Below are 14,677 nucleotides of genomic sequence, written 5' to 3'. Positions count from 1 at the left end.
CTGGTGAGTTTGGCTCATCAGGAGAAACATGAATCATAGGATGCAGGGGAATCCGGGGGGGGGGGGGGGGGGTTACTAACACCTTGTTTTCTGTGAAGCAAAGGAGTTCCCCCAGCCCAGGGAGTCTTTGTCCTCTGCTGAATGTGCTGCTGCAGCCCATGGGTAGGAGCTGGAGCTGAGATGGCAAAGGGTCACACTGGAAACACAGAGCAGGCTGCGGGGCTGGCTCATGGCTGTGCCTCCAGGGGCAGGGGGAGCTCCTGCAACACAGACAGCACGGGCTGCACATCACCCTATTTAACACTTAACCTGGGTTGTCAGTGCCTGAAGGGCCGCCAGGCTCATGCTTTGTGCAGCCGCAGGCAGTGGAGGCCGGTGCTTATCTTCCCCTTGTGCATGTTCCTGTTTTTCCCTTGAGGGTGAGAGCGTGTTTTCCTGTTTCCCTGTGGCACTTCACTGCTGGCTCATGCTGCTGTGGCACTGGGAACCCTGGTGTGTTCTGCTGTGATGCTTAGAATGTCCCTTGTGCTGTAGAGGCTCCAGGGAGAGCCAAGAAGGATGAGCAGTGGCTGGGCCCAAATGGCAGCAGGCTGGGAAGGGAAATGCATGAGGATCCCCAGCAGCCCCTGGCAGGACACCCAGCTGGATCTGCTGCTGTTTGAGGCTGGGCAGAGGGGCCAGGACACAGCCTTGTGCCCTGCATGGGATGTGGCTGGGGACATCCCTGGGAGCCCCATGTCGAGGACACCAGACATGGAATGCTGTTGATCTGCAACCCCAGGCAGGGGTCTCTGCTGCCGCTGGGTGCTCCTGCAGCAGGTCTTGGTGGGTTTTCCCTTGTGGGAACCACCTCCTGGAGCATTCTCCAGATTCCGTCAAGTCTTCACCTTCCCTCGGAGGCTGCTCAGCTCCTTGTGCCTTTGCTCAACTCAGACACTCACCCACGCTGGATAAATCAAAGCAGCCCACAAGTGCCTGGGCTCCATCCAAACCCCACATGCCCATGAGTGCGAGCGGGAGCAGGACACGGGCCGGTTGTGCAGACATCCCTCAGGACACCTCTTCCCTGTGTGTGCTGCAGGTGCAGAGCCGCAGGGCTGCCTTTCCCAGCTCCCTGTGCTTTGCTTTGGGGTGTTTTCCAGGAAAGGAAGCTGAGGACAGGGAAGCATCAGGAGGGTGGGAGCCACGGGGCAGCTGGAGCGCTGGGGTGTGACAGGGCACATCCTGCGCCTCTCTTGGCTGACCATCGAGTGTCTGAGCACGCTGTGGCTGCGCCGGGGTGGGGAAACAGCTCTTTGATCCATTGGGATCAAAGGAACCACCAGCTTTGTGCCAGAGCTGCTGGCGGCCACCGACGGAGCCAGGGCTGGCTGCTGGGGCAAGGAACACGGCTGGGGGGGACTGCAGGGCCTGGCTGGTTCTGCTCTGCTCACACAGGCACAAACACTTGTAACTGCGAAAGTGTTCTGTATTGGTGTGGTTTGGTTTGGTTTGAAGAACTCATAGCAGCTCCAGTGCCTAAAGGGGCTGCAGGAAACATGGAGAGGGGCTTGGGACAAGGGCCTGTAGGGACAGGCCAAGGGGAATGGCTTGAACCTGCCCGAGGGGAGACTGAGCTGAGCTCTTAGGCAGAAGCTCTTCCCTGTGAGGGTGCTGAGGCGCTGGCACAGGGTGCCCAGAGAAGCTGTGGCTGCCCCATCCCTGGCAGTGCTCAAGGCCAGGTTGGACACAGGGGCTTGGAGCAAGCTGCTCCAGTGGAAGGGGTCCCTGCCTGTGGCAGGGGTTGGAGCTGGAGGAGCTTTAAGGTCCCTTCCAACACAAACCAGGCTGGGATCCTGTGATTAGCCAGTATTATTTATGTATGTATGGGTACAGGTGGATATATTCCTCTCATGTTGCTTTGTCACCCCCAGGACAGGGTGCTGCAGGGCCATTACCCATCCCCAGCACCACCTCCGGGTGAGATGAGGGGCACATCCAGCCCTCTGGCCATGCCCAAAGCCATGGCCCTGCCATGGAGATCAGAGAAGGGAAGGGCACAGGATGAGCACCTTTCCTGTCCTGGCTGTTCCCAGCTGCGCTGGTTCTGCCCCATGGGATGGGCCTGTGGGATGGGATGAGTTTGTTCATTGTGAGCAAAGGGTGAGCTCTGCTGCTGCTGAGGGGACCCTGAGTCACGTCTCTCCCTGCAGGAGGTCTTGGTGCGGCTGAGCCAGAGCCACCGGCTGAGCTGTAAAGTGCTTGTTCCACAGTGTTACAGTAGGAAAATCCCAGCTTTAATGAGCACTTGGGCTTGTATGGAATGTGAAAGTCTGAAAACAGATTGGAACAAGCTGGAAATGCAGCTTCCAGCCCGAACAGAGGGAGTTGCAGGCTGGGAAGAAAGGGCTTCGGGCTCTTCCCCTCACTGCTGGCTGTGCAGCCGCACTGCTTCAGGCTGTCCTGTCCCATGTCTTTGTCTTTGCAAATCATAGGATGGTTTGAGTTGGAAGGGATCTTAAAGATCACACAGCTCAAGAGCTATTAGAAAAAAGAAAGGAAAAAGCATTCATAGCTTGAAAATGCAGGTACAATCGCACTTCTTTACTCCTTAGGGGCTCGGAAATGGCTTTGGCTCCTCTGCAGCACTTTACAGACACCCTTGTTGTGTGATACAAACCTGTGAACACTCCTTCACACAGCAGAGAGGGAGGGAGACTTTCTCCGGTCACTGCCTGTGAAATGAGTTGATATTTACAGCACGACCCTGTAAGGGACTGTCCCAGGACATCTATAGCTGACTGCCTCAGGATGCTGTAGGTGACAGTCTCAGGATGCTGTAGGTGACAGCCTCGGGATGCTGTAGGTGACAGTCTCGAGATGCTGTAGGTGGCAGCCTCGGGATGCTGTAGGTGACAGTCTCAGGATGCTGTAGATGACAGTCCCACCGGCCGCAGGAAGCGGCTGCAGGCACTTGCTGCACTTCATCTTTTCCGAATTATTTCCCAAATTTTCAATATTTTTCCCCTGATGTTTCACTTTTGTCCCCAAAGTGGGACCCTGAAACCTCCCTGGGGCAGCAGGGTCCCTGCCCTCTCCTATGGCACTGAGCCTGCCCAGCTCACTGTGACACAGCCAGGCCCTTCCCAGCGCCAGCTCCAGCACGTGCAGGGCTGAAGCCACCAAAATCCCTTTCTCCCTGTTTTATCCTTCCTTTAATTGTTTTGGTAAGGGGGATGGAGCTCGGATGGAGAAGAAAGCAGCAGTGGATTTCAGTTGGCTTTCGGGAGCGGGTGTCGGGACCAGCACCCCTTGGATGGCTTGAACTACACAAATCCCATGGAATTCCTCGCTTTCCATTGGGAAGAGCGCTCGCCCTCAGTTACCTTGCTCTATTTATAAACTGTTTAGAAGGGCCCCGCTAACCCAAGCAGGATGCGGCTCCCGGGCCCAGCATAAACTGTTTGGGTTATTCTGGAAGCTGCTCCCAAGGGCTGGAAACTTTTGCTAACGGTGAGGCCGGGCAGGGCTGGAGGAAACGGGAATCCCTGCCCTGCTCCCCGCTCCACACCGAGGCTGCTGCTGTGCCTGCCTCTTGCCACGGGTTCAGGATGCAGGGGGGCTGATGCTGCGATGGGAGCCCATGGGAACGAGGAGCAGCAGCAGCAGGAGGGATTCAGGGCACAGGGACACAAAGGTGGGTGATGGAAAACAAAAACCCACCCGAGAGCCCAAGTCATTGCTGATGGGGTGAGTGCTCACAGGGCAAAAAGGGCATCTCCAGGCTTGGAAAAGGAGCTCTGGGTCTGGGAAAGGGCTGGATGCTGCAGGTGATGCTTGCACAGCCCCACACTGGGGAAGCTGCTCCCTCCATGGGGTGAGTTACTTTGTCATACACTTTAGTTCTTCCCTGTTTGGGGCCTCAGGAGGGGCTGGTCCGAGGATGGGGGATTCTGTGTCCCCATTCCAGCACCATTTCCTCTTCACTTGCAGCCTCTCACGTTTAGTTTTGGTGCTCCCTGCCTGCTCCAGGCTGTGCCTCCATGGGCACGTTTCCTCTCTGCACCCATTTTCCTGGCACCTCCAAGCCTTTCCAGCTGCTTTTTGCTTCTTTTTGATGCGATTTCCTCCTTTTTGCGGAGTCTCTCTGGGCAAGGCCGGTGCTGTGGGGATGGGAGCACAGAGCTGATGGGGCTCTCCTTGGACCCATTCTGGGCACCCCCCAAAGGGACCCACTGGCCTCGGGGGGTTCACAGTGCAGCACAGTGCTGGGGGCATTTGCATGTGTCTGGGCTGCAGCTTCTCGGCCCTGGGGGTGTTCTGGCAACAAGGCAAAAACGGAGGAAAACCCTAAAATCGCCCTGTAAAGCAGTGCTCAGCAGCAATGGGCCCTGCGGTCACCCCCATTGCACCAATGCCTTACGGTGGGTACCAGAATGGGGGGTGCCCATCACCTGCGGGTACCCAGACCGGGTGGTGCTGGTCCATGGCTGGTACCAGCACCTCGGCTCCGAGGTCTCCGTGTCCCCATCCCTGGGGATCTCTCACCCTTCCCTGCGGGTGCCCCATGGAGGGGATGTTTGTGCAGGATTTGCATCCGTGGCTCCGTAGGAAGGGCCCAGCCCGGCCCAGCCGCTTCCTGCCCACAGGGGCCCGGCTTGGGGGTCCTGGCACCGGCACCCACAGGGACATGGATGGAGACCGGGGGTCGAGGGGAACCGTGAGTGGGGGCCGGGGGCTGCGGGGAGGGAAGCCTGGCCCAATGCACACCCCTCCTGCAACAGACACCCCCCTGCATGCACAGAGCCCCTCCACACTGCACTGCCCCACTGCATGTGCACAGCCCCCTTGGTAACCTGCCCCACAGCACAGGCATGGCCCCCCACTGCTGTCCTGCTTACATGACATTCATCTCCCCCACCCCTCTCCCCCACTGCACTGCTCTGATGCCCATGTGTGGTCCCCCTTCGTTAGACAGCACCCCCCATGTACACAGCATACTGCATTGCATGTGGGGGTCCCCCGTGTGCACTGCCCCCCATGCTGCCCCCCAGCTGCATTGCCACACTGCCCACATGTGTGGCCCTACCCCTGACATCCCCTCCCCGTGGCACACAGCAGCACGGCAGCTTGCTGCTCCACTTTGGGGTACCAGAGGTCCCCAGAGCCCAGGACTGTGGCAGGGGCAGCAGCAGCAGAGCCGGGAACATGAGCAGGGGCTGTTTTCCATGGTCCTGTCCCCCTTGTCCCCATGGGCCACACCAGGGGGACATCCCCATGTGGGAGACCTCTTGCTGCCAGTGATGCCCCTGCCGCATCCTCCTGCTCCCCCAGGTGCTCCCCCAGCTTCTTTGGCCACCACCCCAGGCCAAGCTGATGATGTGGGGAGGCTGATGGGCATCACCATCCCCAGCTGCAAGTACCAGTCCTGTATCACCCCACATGCATCACCCCCTCACCTGCATGGGCACCCCATGGCCGTGCTTGGCACCCTGGGTCAGGCTGCCCCACAAGGGTCCCCATCCCCATGCGCCATTGTCCCATACAGCTTGGTCCCTTGTACCCACTATCCCCAGGAGCTCTGGCTGTGGCCCTCGGCAGCTCTGCCTGCAGCCTGGGGCAGTTTGGAACCCCCATTTCCCAGAAAGGGCAAGCACTGAGCCCTTCTTCCACATCCCTTGGGTTCCTGATGCATTTTGGAGGCTTCCTGCCCCATTCCCCCTGGGCTGCCCATGGGGTTCTGAGGATGGCTCACACTCCTTCCCAGTTACAGCAGAATAACTGTGGCCGGGAGCTGCTTTTCCTCCAGTTGCTTCTTTTGGGGTCTCTTTGGGGCATTGTGGGGTTTTTCCACTGGTTTCAGTCGTGCTCAGGGAAGTTCCTCCCTTGCAAAACTCAGAATTAGCCAGAACCCATCTCTTGCCTTGGCTGCTCCTGGAGGAGCAAGCTCCTTGGGGCAGGATCTCCAGCTTGGGTCCAGCCCCAGGCATCCCAACCCCGAGGGCAGGTCCTGGTGCTCCGTGCCAATGGACATCCCCCACCTGAGCTCCTGCTCCTTCCGGACACAGAGTCCCCCAGGGCTGCAGGGATTTGTTAGGCAAATCCCACCCGCAGCGAGGTCCAGGGGCACAGAGACAGCTCCAGGCTGGGGGGCCCTGCTCAGAGCATCCGGGCCCCATGGGGATGTGGGGACCTTCGTGTTCACTGCAGCCAGGGTGGGATCTGTGATGCTCCACAGCCTCCCAGACCTTCCCCTCTCCTGGTTTGCTCCTGTGCAGCTGCTGGCACAGGGAGCAGGTTCCTGCCGGGGGGTTCCCAGCACCAGGAAGCTGAGCCCCATCAGGAGGCTGCTCTGCGGCTGCTCTGGCTTTGCCAGGTGTGTTTGTTCCTCAGGGCAGAGCCTGGGCCGGGCGGTGCGAGGCAGGAGGTGCTGGGGGTTCACTGGGTTGGAGGAGCACTGAGCTGCTGGGGGGGGGATGTGCCCCAATGAGCTGGGCTCAGAACCCCCCTGGTGCCTCCTCCTCCTGCCCCTCAGTGCAGCCCAGGGAAGAAGCGGTTTTCCCTGGGAGTTCTGTGCAGGGAGGGCTCAGGGTGCACACAGCATCGCTCTGAGCCCGGGCCCACAGCCTGGCCCCCTTGGCCCCATGTCTGGTGCTGCAGGGAAGTGCCTGTGCCTCGGCAGGGCCGGGGTGCCAGGGCTGCAGTGCAGGAGCTGCCGCAGTGCCCAGGGACAGACAAGGCAGTTGCTCTGGGCCTGCTTTCCCCCCAGGCTCTGCTTTTATGGGGTCACTGTTTTTTCCCACTTTCACTCCTACTTTCTGCTCTCCCTGGCAAGGCCCCTTGTCCCCGAGCTGTGGCTTCAGCCTCGATAACCTCAATAGCATCATCGCTCTGACCTTTACTGGTGACGGGCTCTGGGCTGATGTCACCCAACGGGGGGGTTGTTTTCCTTGACCTTGGGGCTCTGGAGGCTGTGCGGGTGCTGAGCTCATCCCACTGCCCCATCCCTGTCCCACTGTCCCATCCCTGTCCCACTGCCCCATCAGTATCCCACTGCCCCATCCCTCTCCTACTGCCCCATCCGTATCCCACTGCTCCATCCCTATCCCACTGCCCCATCCCTGTCCCACTCCCCTATCCCTGTCCCACTGCAGCTTCCCTTGAGTCGTGTTTCCCTGCACGATGCCACCGTGATGTGATGCAGGCACCAAGGAGGGCTTTGAGCAAGAGAGGGGACAGAACAGCGGCCCCGGGGCCGTCCCCCGGCGCGGGGAGAAGGAAGTGCCTCTGGGGCCACTCCTCCTCCCCATTTCCTCCTGCAGCCGCAGCTGGAGACGGATGAGGAGGGCAGAGGAGCAGCCGGCACGGCCGAGGCTGAGGGGACTCGAGGGGACGCTGCGGTAACTGCGCTCGGTTCGGCGGCCCCGTCCCGCTCCCCTGTCCCCGGGCACCCCTTTGCCTTAGGCACCTCCATCTCCGTCCCTGCCGCCACCTCCTGCTTGTCCCCAGTGGCTCCTTTGCACCAAAACCCACCCCAGTTTCATGGGGTCCCTCCTGTTCCCGCTGGTTTCAGGTGCTCCGGGGTCTTCCCTTCTCTTGCTGCGCTTCCTATCGCTCTTGTCTTTGGGATTGGCATTGTTTGTGCTGGGAGCGGGGCTGGTGCGGTTTGGTGGCACGCAGGCTTTCGGGGTGGCACGGTGGGGTTTGCATTGCCCTGGTGTCACCCTTGTGCGGTGGTTGTGGGGAGGGAGAGTGCCTGCACACCCCGAGCTCAAGCTGGACACAATCCATGCTCCTCAGCGTGCTTCCAAGTGGTGTCCCTGGGGAGCTGAGCTCGGGGTGTGGGGCTGTGCCCTGTGCTGGGGCCGTGCTGGTCGCTGGTGTTGGCCACTGACACCCTTTGACGCACTGCTCGCGCTATGAGGGGCCGTTTTCCTCCACGTTCCCCCTGGAAACGCTCAGTTTTGGCCGGAGGGGCTCAGCTTCCAGCTGGGGGGGATCAACCTTTGGGATTTTCCAGCTGTTCCTTTTTCCCAGCAGCTTTGCTAACCCAAGGAACCTGAACCTGGGGGGCAGCTCCCTCCTCTCCAATGCCAACTTCGGGATTCCGCAGGCAGCACTGTAACCAGGGACACGTTTCTCTGTCTGCTATCTGGCTGATTCCCACCCGCAATGCCCGGAGGCTGACCCCATCCCGCTCGTGTCCTGGCTGCCTCCCTCTGCCCACGCAGGCTCCTCTGTTGTGGAAACCTTGTTTTGGCTGGCGCAGGGTGACACAGGGATGCAGATGCGACGGGAAGAGCTAAAGGAGGAAAGCTGGAGGTTCGCAGGGGATGGGTGCAGGTCTGCCTGCGGTGCCGGGCACAGAGCTGTGACTAACGCTGTTTACAGGAGCACTTGGGATGCTCTGGATGTTACTGCCGGGTTCTTTTCCATGCTGTTGTTCCCGAACATCCAGTTAAGGTGCTGAAGGCTCGTCTCTGGAAGCTGGCAGTGCCGACTGCCCGGCCCCGCTCTGACATGGAGCAAACGGGGGCTGCTCTTGCAAAAGAGTCCGTGTAAATCCCAGCAGGTATTAGGAACTGAGTCACGGGCTCAGCAGGATTATTTGGTGCGTGACAGGCCAGATTTCTCGCTGAGGATGGATTCAGCTCCTCTGGAAGGTCGGGCATCCCGTGCCGGTGGGATGGGTGTGCTGTCTGGGCTCCTGGATTTTGGGAAGGGAGGTCTTGAGCATCTCCTGGCTGATAAGTGCTCAGTCCTTGATGTTTTCCATCAGCCTCACAGGGACCTTGGGGTCCCTGCATGGACACAGTGGTGGTAGGAGAGTCAGCTCCAGGCTGTGAGGAGCTGAAGTGCTCCATGCTTGGGCAGGGGGGTGACACCCTGCTGTGTGCCGGCAGCATCCTTAGGGAAGCATTTGGGATGTCTCATGTTTCTCTGTCAGCTGTTTCTTCTGCTCCCTAAACCTTTTCCCCAAACTCCCACAGCTCCCCCTGGCATTCCCTCACCCCCCTCGACACCTGCCTGGGTTTGGGGCTCAGAAAGCATCACTGTGTGTTTATGGGATGTACGTGTGTTGTCCTGTCCCCAGGCTGAGCTCTGTGGTGGCCCCACTGCCTGGGGACCGCAGCCTGTGCTGGTCTGTGCGCAGGAGCTGCTCCCAGCAGCTTTGGGGACAGCTTTTTGGGTCCCTTTGGGTCCCTTCAGGCCCTGTGTGAGCAAGGCAGAGTCTGTCAGATGGAGAGGAGTGAGAGACCCCAGGGTGCTGTAGGGACAGCCCGGGCTTCCCGGTGGCATCCTGGTGGCCCCCAGCCCTCCTGTCCGGTGGCTCAGCTCCTGCTTGCAGGAATCTCGTCTGGCTGGTTCTGCTCTGCGCACGGGCAAATCCTGCACAGGGTCAGCAATTAACACGCAGGGCTAATTGCTCCACAGCAGATTAGCGCTGGGCTGGCCCTGGCTCTGATCCCAAACCAAGCCGGATGCCAGCACATGGTCCAGAAATCACCTTGTCCCAGGGCAGGGGGTGAAGCTTTGCTTGGCGTACCCTGGCATTTGGGAGGAGCCAGGGAAGGAGCCTGGTGAAGGGAAGAGGTGGCTGGGAGCGTTTCCCAGCACCGGCTCCTGCGTCAGCCCCTTGCTTGGGGAAGTAAAACCAACTCCGGAGCGTGACATTCAGCAGGTTGGTAACTTCCTGCTGAGCTGAAGCAGGTTAATGATGAACCCTCGGTCCTCCTCCTGCCCACAGACGTGCTGCTGCCGGCAACACCGAGGGCTGAGTTTGCCCGGGCGGCCGATGAAGGCAGCTCTCCTCTTCCTGCTCTTAGGGTTGGCAATGTCACGGTGTCAAACTGCTCCTGCGTCAGCGCTGCTGCGGTCCTGAGCTGCCTGGAAAATGCCCTCCCACTGACACAGCTTCTACACCGCCGCCGTCGTGCGGGCAGGGATAGAGCCGTTTTGGGCAGGGATAGAGCCGTGCAGGGCAGGGATAGAGCCGTTTTGGGCAGGGATAGAGCCGTTTTGGGCAGGGATAGTGCCGTGCAGGGCAGGGATAGAGCCGTTTTGGGCAGGGATAGTGCCGTGCAGGGCAGGGATAGAGCCGTGCCGGGTAAGGATAGAGCCGTTTTGGGCAGGGATAGAGCCGTGCTGGGCAGGGATAGAGCCGTGCCGGGTAAGGACAGAGCCGTGCCGGCGCTGCCGCACTCGGTGGTGGTTGTGTGCGGGATCCTGGCAGTGTGGCAGTACCAGCCCTGAGCAGGTGTCTCCTCTACGGGCTTCCTTTCATCAAGCCCTGGTACCTCTCCTCCTCCTCCTCCTCCTTGTGCACCGAGCGAGGTCTGTCCGTGAGTTCTCCATGCAGACGGTTATCCTCAGGGATGCTCATGTCCCAGTTCTCCTGTGGGAAGGACACAGCAGCTGCTGCGTGTGCAGGGTGTGAGTGTGTGGGCTCTTGGGGTAGGAGGTAGGAGGGTTGGGGTGCTGTGAAGAATTCCCTCCTGGGAGATGTGGAGCCACCACAGCCCTGTTTAGACAGTGAGTTACTCCTGTGCGCACACCCTGTAAGGGCTCTGTGGGTGTGAGTGACTATGTCCCTTAGAGAGGTGTACGTGTGTGTGCTGATTGCACTGGTGTGGGTTTGTGTCCTGCTTAAATAGAGCAGGGAACAGAACTGGGCAGTTCTGGGTCTGTCTGCCCATGTCCTGCCTCTTGCTCCGGGCAGAGCCCCGGCTTTGGCTTCAGCCTGCTCTAAGCTCTCTTTCTGGATGCGAAGGCAGGGCTGGGTTTGTGATAGGCATCAACTTGATTTGTTTATGCTGAATTTCATCTGTAGTATTGCATGTCTAGACACTCTTCCAGAGAGTTAGCTTAGGTCTGACAGTCTCTCTCTGCCACCTTGTGATTGCTGATGGGTACAGGTAATCTTTCTGCCTATTAGGAGCTGGGGTATCTCTCTAATTTGACTGTCAATGGTCACTTCAAAATCTTGCAAAGACTAATTTTTACATTGTTCTTTTTAGATAGATGATGTGAATGAGCTGTAAGAACCAGATCAGATGGATGAAGAGCTACCCTGTGCTGAGGTGGATGGAGAAGCGTACTTTGCCATGGAGGATCTGGGAGGAGAAAAGCCCTGTGAAGAGAGCGATGATGAAGACATGTCCTGTACGGAGAGTGATGCAGCAGGAGACATGCCTTGTACCGAGAGCAATGCACCAGGAGACATGCCTTGTACCGAGAGCAATGCACCAGGAGACATGCCTTGTACTGAGAGTGATGCAGCAGGAGACATGCCCTGTGATGAGACCAACCTCAAAGAAGAGGCACCTCATGCTGAGAGCAGTGTGGAAGGAGAGATGCCCAACACTGATGGCAACAGGGAAGGGGAAATGCCCTGTGCCGAGAGTGATGCCAAAGGAGAGGGATCTTGCTATGAGACTGATGAGGAAGAAGAACCAGCTACTGAGATCCCTGCTGCTTCCAAAAGAATGTATTCCATTTCTTCTCCCTTGCGGGCAATCATCCGCCTGCGCCGGCGGTTCCGTGGGCAAAAGAAAAGCCGGCTGCATTTAGAGCTGCCCCGAGAGAAGCCTTCTGAGCTCGTCCATACGAGGCTGCTTCAGAGGCAGCTTTCCCTGAGCAGAACTGGCCTGTACGGCCCCTCCATGTCCCTCTTTAACCAGAGCAGCTTTGAAAGCTCCCAGTACTTCACCTTTGACACGTCTGTGGAGCAGCACGCTATGAAAAAATGCAGGCGGAAAAAGAGCCGGAGGAAATCCAGGATGGTGCTGTACCCAGATAAAACAAAGAGATACCTGCCAGCGGAGGAGAAGAGCAAGGCAAAACGCTGCCTCCTCTTGCTCATTGTCATTGTCTTCTTCCAGATTCTCAATGCAATAGAGAACCTGGATGATAACCTCCAAAAATATGACCTAGATGGTTTGGAGAAAACCATGCACCGGGAAGTGTTTGGGCAGAAGGTCGCTGTGGAAAGCATTATGGAATTACTGAAAGACTACCTGGCTACCCACATACACACCAAGCCTCTAGTCATCTCTTTAAATGGCCCAACAGGAGTTGGGAAGAGTCATGTTGGCTGGCTGCTGGCCAAACATTTTCGTTCCATCATGGACAATGACTTTGTGCTTCAATACTTTGTTATGCATCACTGTCCCAGCGGCATGGCCCCGCTTACATGTGAAATAGATTTGTCTAAGAAGATCTCAGACATGGTCACAAGAGCTGAAATAGAGGAGAAGATCCCATTGTTTATTCTGGATGAGGTTGAACTCATGTCTCCAGTCCTGCTGGATACTCTCAGCCGATTCTTTGAGCCCAATCAAACCAATGAGTTCCTCAATGCCATCTACATTTTAATAAGCAGCATAGGAGGTGGTGAAATAACCAAGTTTGTTATCCAGAATTCATCTGCTGAGATCCTGCGTCAGCGAAGGGGAGTTGAAGAACTGCTGAACATCGTCCAGCCTGTACTGATCGATGCCCACCCTCTCTGGAAGTCTGCAGATATCATCCCATTTGTCCTCCTGGAGAAGACTCATGTCATAAACTGCTTCCTAGAGGAGATGAGGAGGGAAGGGCTGTATCCCGACCAGAAACACGTTGAAAACTTAGCTAGTCAGCTCAGTTACTACACTACTGAGGACAAGCAGTATTCCAGGATGGGCTGCAAGCAGGTTGTGGCCAAAGTCAACCTGCTGTAGTGCTTTACTGCAGGGACCAAGTCCTGCTCTTGGGATTTGCAGAGTTCTGGCCCTCTGGAGGAGTGCATTGCAGCAGGCTGTGGTCAAGGTGTCCTCCTCAGCCCTGCACTGACCTTGTCCTGGTCCAGGTAGAGGGATGGCAGCCCTGTGGTCTCTGTTCTCCTCCAGATGCTTCACTTGTTCCTAATGTTCTGTGAATAAGGCCTGGGCTACGAAGCCCAAGCAACCTCCCATTAACTGCGAGATGCTTTGTTCCTCACATGCTCATTTGGGATACTTGTCATTAAGGAGTTGTGAGATGAGAAGAGACGCTGTGAGGAGGAGGAAATAGTAACTAGGTTACTGTCCCTGCAGTACACATAACCATCTCTCACTCGTTCTCCAGGCTCACAGTCTTCACCACTTTGTTTTTCTTGGTCCTGGCTGGTGGTGTGCAGAGCAGAGACAGTGCTGGATGCCTGTGGGAATTAAGAGGATCATAGAACCATAGAATCCCAGCCTGGTTTGTGTTGGAAGGGACCTTAAAGCTCCTCCAGCTCCAACCCCTGCCACGGGCAGGGACCCCTTCCACTGGAGCAGCTGCTCCAAGCCCCTGTGTCCAACCTGGCCTTGAACACTGCCAGGGATGGGGCAGCCACAGCTTCTCTGGGCACCCTGTGCCAGCGCCTCAGCACCCTCCCAGGGAAGAGCTTCTGCCTAAGAGCTCATCTCAGTCTCCCCTCTCTTGGGCAGGTTCAAGCCATTCCCCTTGGCCTGTCCCTACAGGCCCTTGTAATTGTGTAAAAGAACAAAAAAGGATTTGTGGCTCCTCATCCCCAAATGCAGGGCAGTCAGAGCTCCGCTTCCTCCAGCTCCTACACCACCACATGCTCCATGGAATCCTTTCTGGATCTGTTCCTGAGCTATTGCTCTTCTGAGCTCATACCTGAGCTCACCTTTGGCATCTCCAGTGAGATTTGTGCCCTGCGAGTCTGTCTGGGCTCGTCTTGAAGACTGCAGCAATAACCACTGCATTGTTTCAACTCTGCTGGTGGCGGCTCATCCCCAGAGCTATTCTGCTTTTGTTCCTGGGTACCCTTCACCACCCCATTACCCAGGAAGCCCAAAATAGCAACTGACATATATTAAGCAACACACACTGGAAAAGACAGCTTGGGCTGTCTGGGCTGAGTGCAGTGGGAATCCTGGGCTTGTTCCCACTTGCGCGAAGCCACGAAGAGGTTCTTTGCCATTGAGAGCAGGGGAAGCACCTCAGGAAAAGCACATGTGCTTGTTCTATGCAGGCCAACTGAGCAGGTATTTATCACATTGCCTTTTCAGGGTTTGGGTTTGGGGCTAAACCCCCTTCTACAGTTTGCTGTGAATTATCCTGTGGATGTTTGCACTGGTGGTTTGACTTGCCTCTTTGTAACGTGGGCTCCAGAGACTTCCATCACAAACTCCTGCTTCCAGAGCTATTGTCAGGAATGAATCCAAACGATCCCAAATAAAATAATTCAAAGTACATTTCTTTTATTTGACTGAAATGTGCTTTTCTTCCCAAATTTCCAGACGGATGTAGCTGCACTTCCATGCCTGTGCTTCCCAGTGACTCACATTGGGATCAAGGCTCTCGGTGCACTGTGTGTGTGCAGCTCCTCAAGGTGCACTCATGGAAAGCCAGATCCAGACCCCACCGCATGCAGCAGTACTGGGAGCTGTGTGCTGCACAGCTCCTCCATCCCCCTGAGCTGCACAGGGTGGACAAGGCTGGAGACCGGCCAAGTGTGTCCTTGCCTGAGATGCTGCTGGGCAGGAAGGCCTGACTGGAGTTCCTTCACTTGAAATTATCCATTGAGAAGACTTCTTCTCATGTAGAAGAGCCCGTGAGAGCAGCTGGGCAGAAGGGCTGCTGTTTGCATGGCTTAGGGGAAGGGCTCTCAATGAAATTAAGCCACCTTCTGAGTGCAGTGGCCACAAACCGTGATGTGTGCGAGCTG

At 57.3% G+C, this 14,677-nt stretch overlaps 1 protein-coding gene across 7 annotated transcripts; it reads left to right on the top strand.

Moving 5' to 3' along the window:
• Positions 1–7,296: 7,296 nt before the first annotated feature.
• On the top strand, positions 7,297–13,289 carry TOR4A (torsin family 4 member A). Of its 7 annotated transcripts, none has more exons than XM_031054472.2 (2): positions 7,297–7,341; positions 10,998–13,289. In XM_031054472.2, exon 2 carries the CDS (start codon positions 11,034–11,036, stop codon positions 12,696–12,698), a length of 1,665 nt encoding a protein of 554 aa, XP_030910332.2. In that variant the 5' UTR covers positions 7,297–7,341; positions 10,998–11,033; the 3' UTR covers positions 12,699–13,289. The 7 variants fall into 7 exon arrangements, with proteins under 7 accessions (XP_030910332.2, XP_030910331.2, XP_030910336.2 ...); XM_031054471.2 differs by having other exon boundaries at positions 7,300–7,379; XM_031054476.2 differs by lacking the exon at positions 7,297–7,341 and adding an exon at positions 7,523–7,552.
• The last annotated feature ends 1,388 nt before the right edge of the window (positions 13,290–14,677 follow it).

This window comes from Melopsittacus undulatus, chromosome 11 (assembly GCF_012275295.1).
Source record: "Melopsittacus undulatus isolate bMelUnd1 chromosome 11, bMelUnd1.mat.Z, whole genome shotgun sequence".
NCBI lineage: Eukaryota > Metazoa > Chordata > Aves > Psittaciformes > Psittaculidae > Melopsittacus > Melopsittacus undulatus.
The sequence above is the reverse complement of the archived record's forward strand: the minus strand, read 5'-3'. Positions and strand labels throughout refer to the sequence as shown.

Bases quoted from the DNA above. Each gene is read 5' to 3' on its own strand.
- TOR4A (XM_031054472.2), top strand. From the start codon at position 11,034: ATGGATGAAGAGCTACCCTGTGCTGAGGTGGATGGAGAAGCGTACTTT.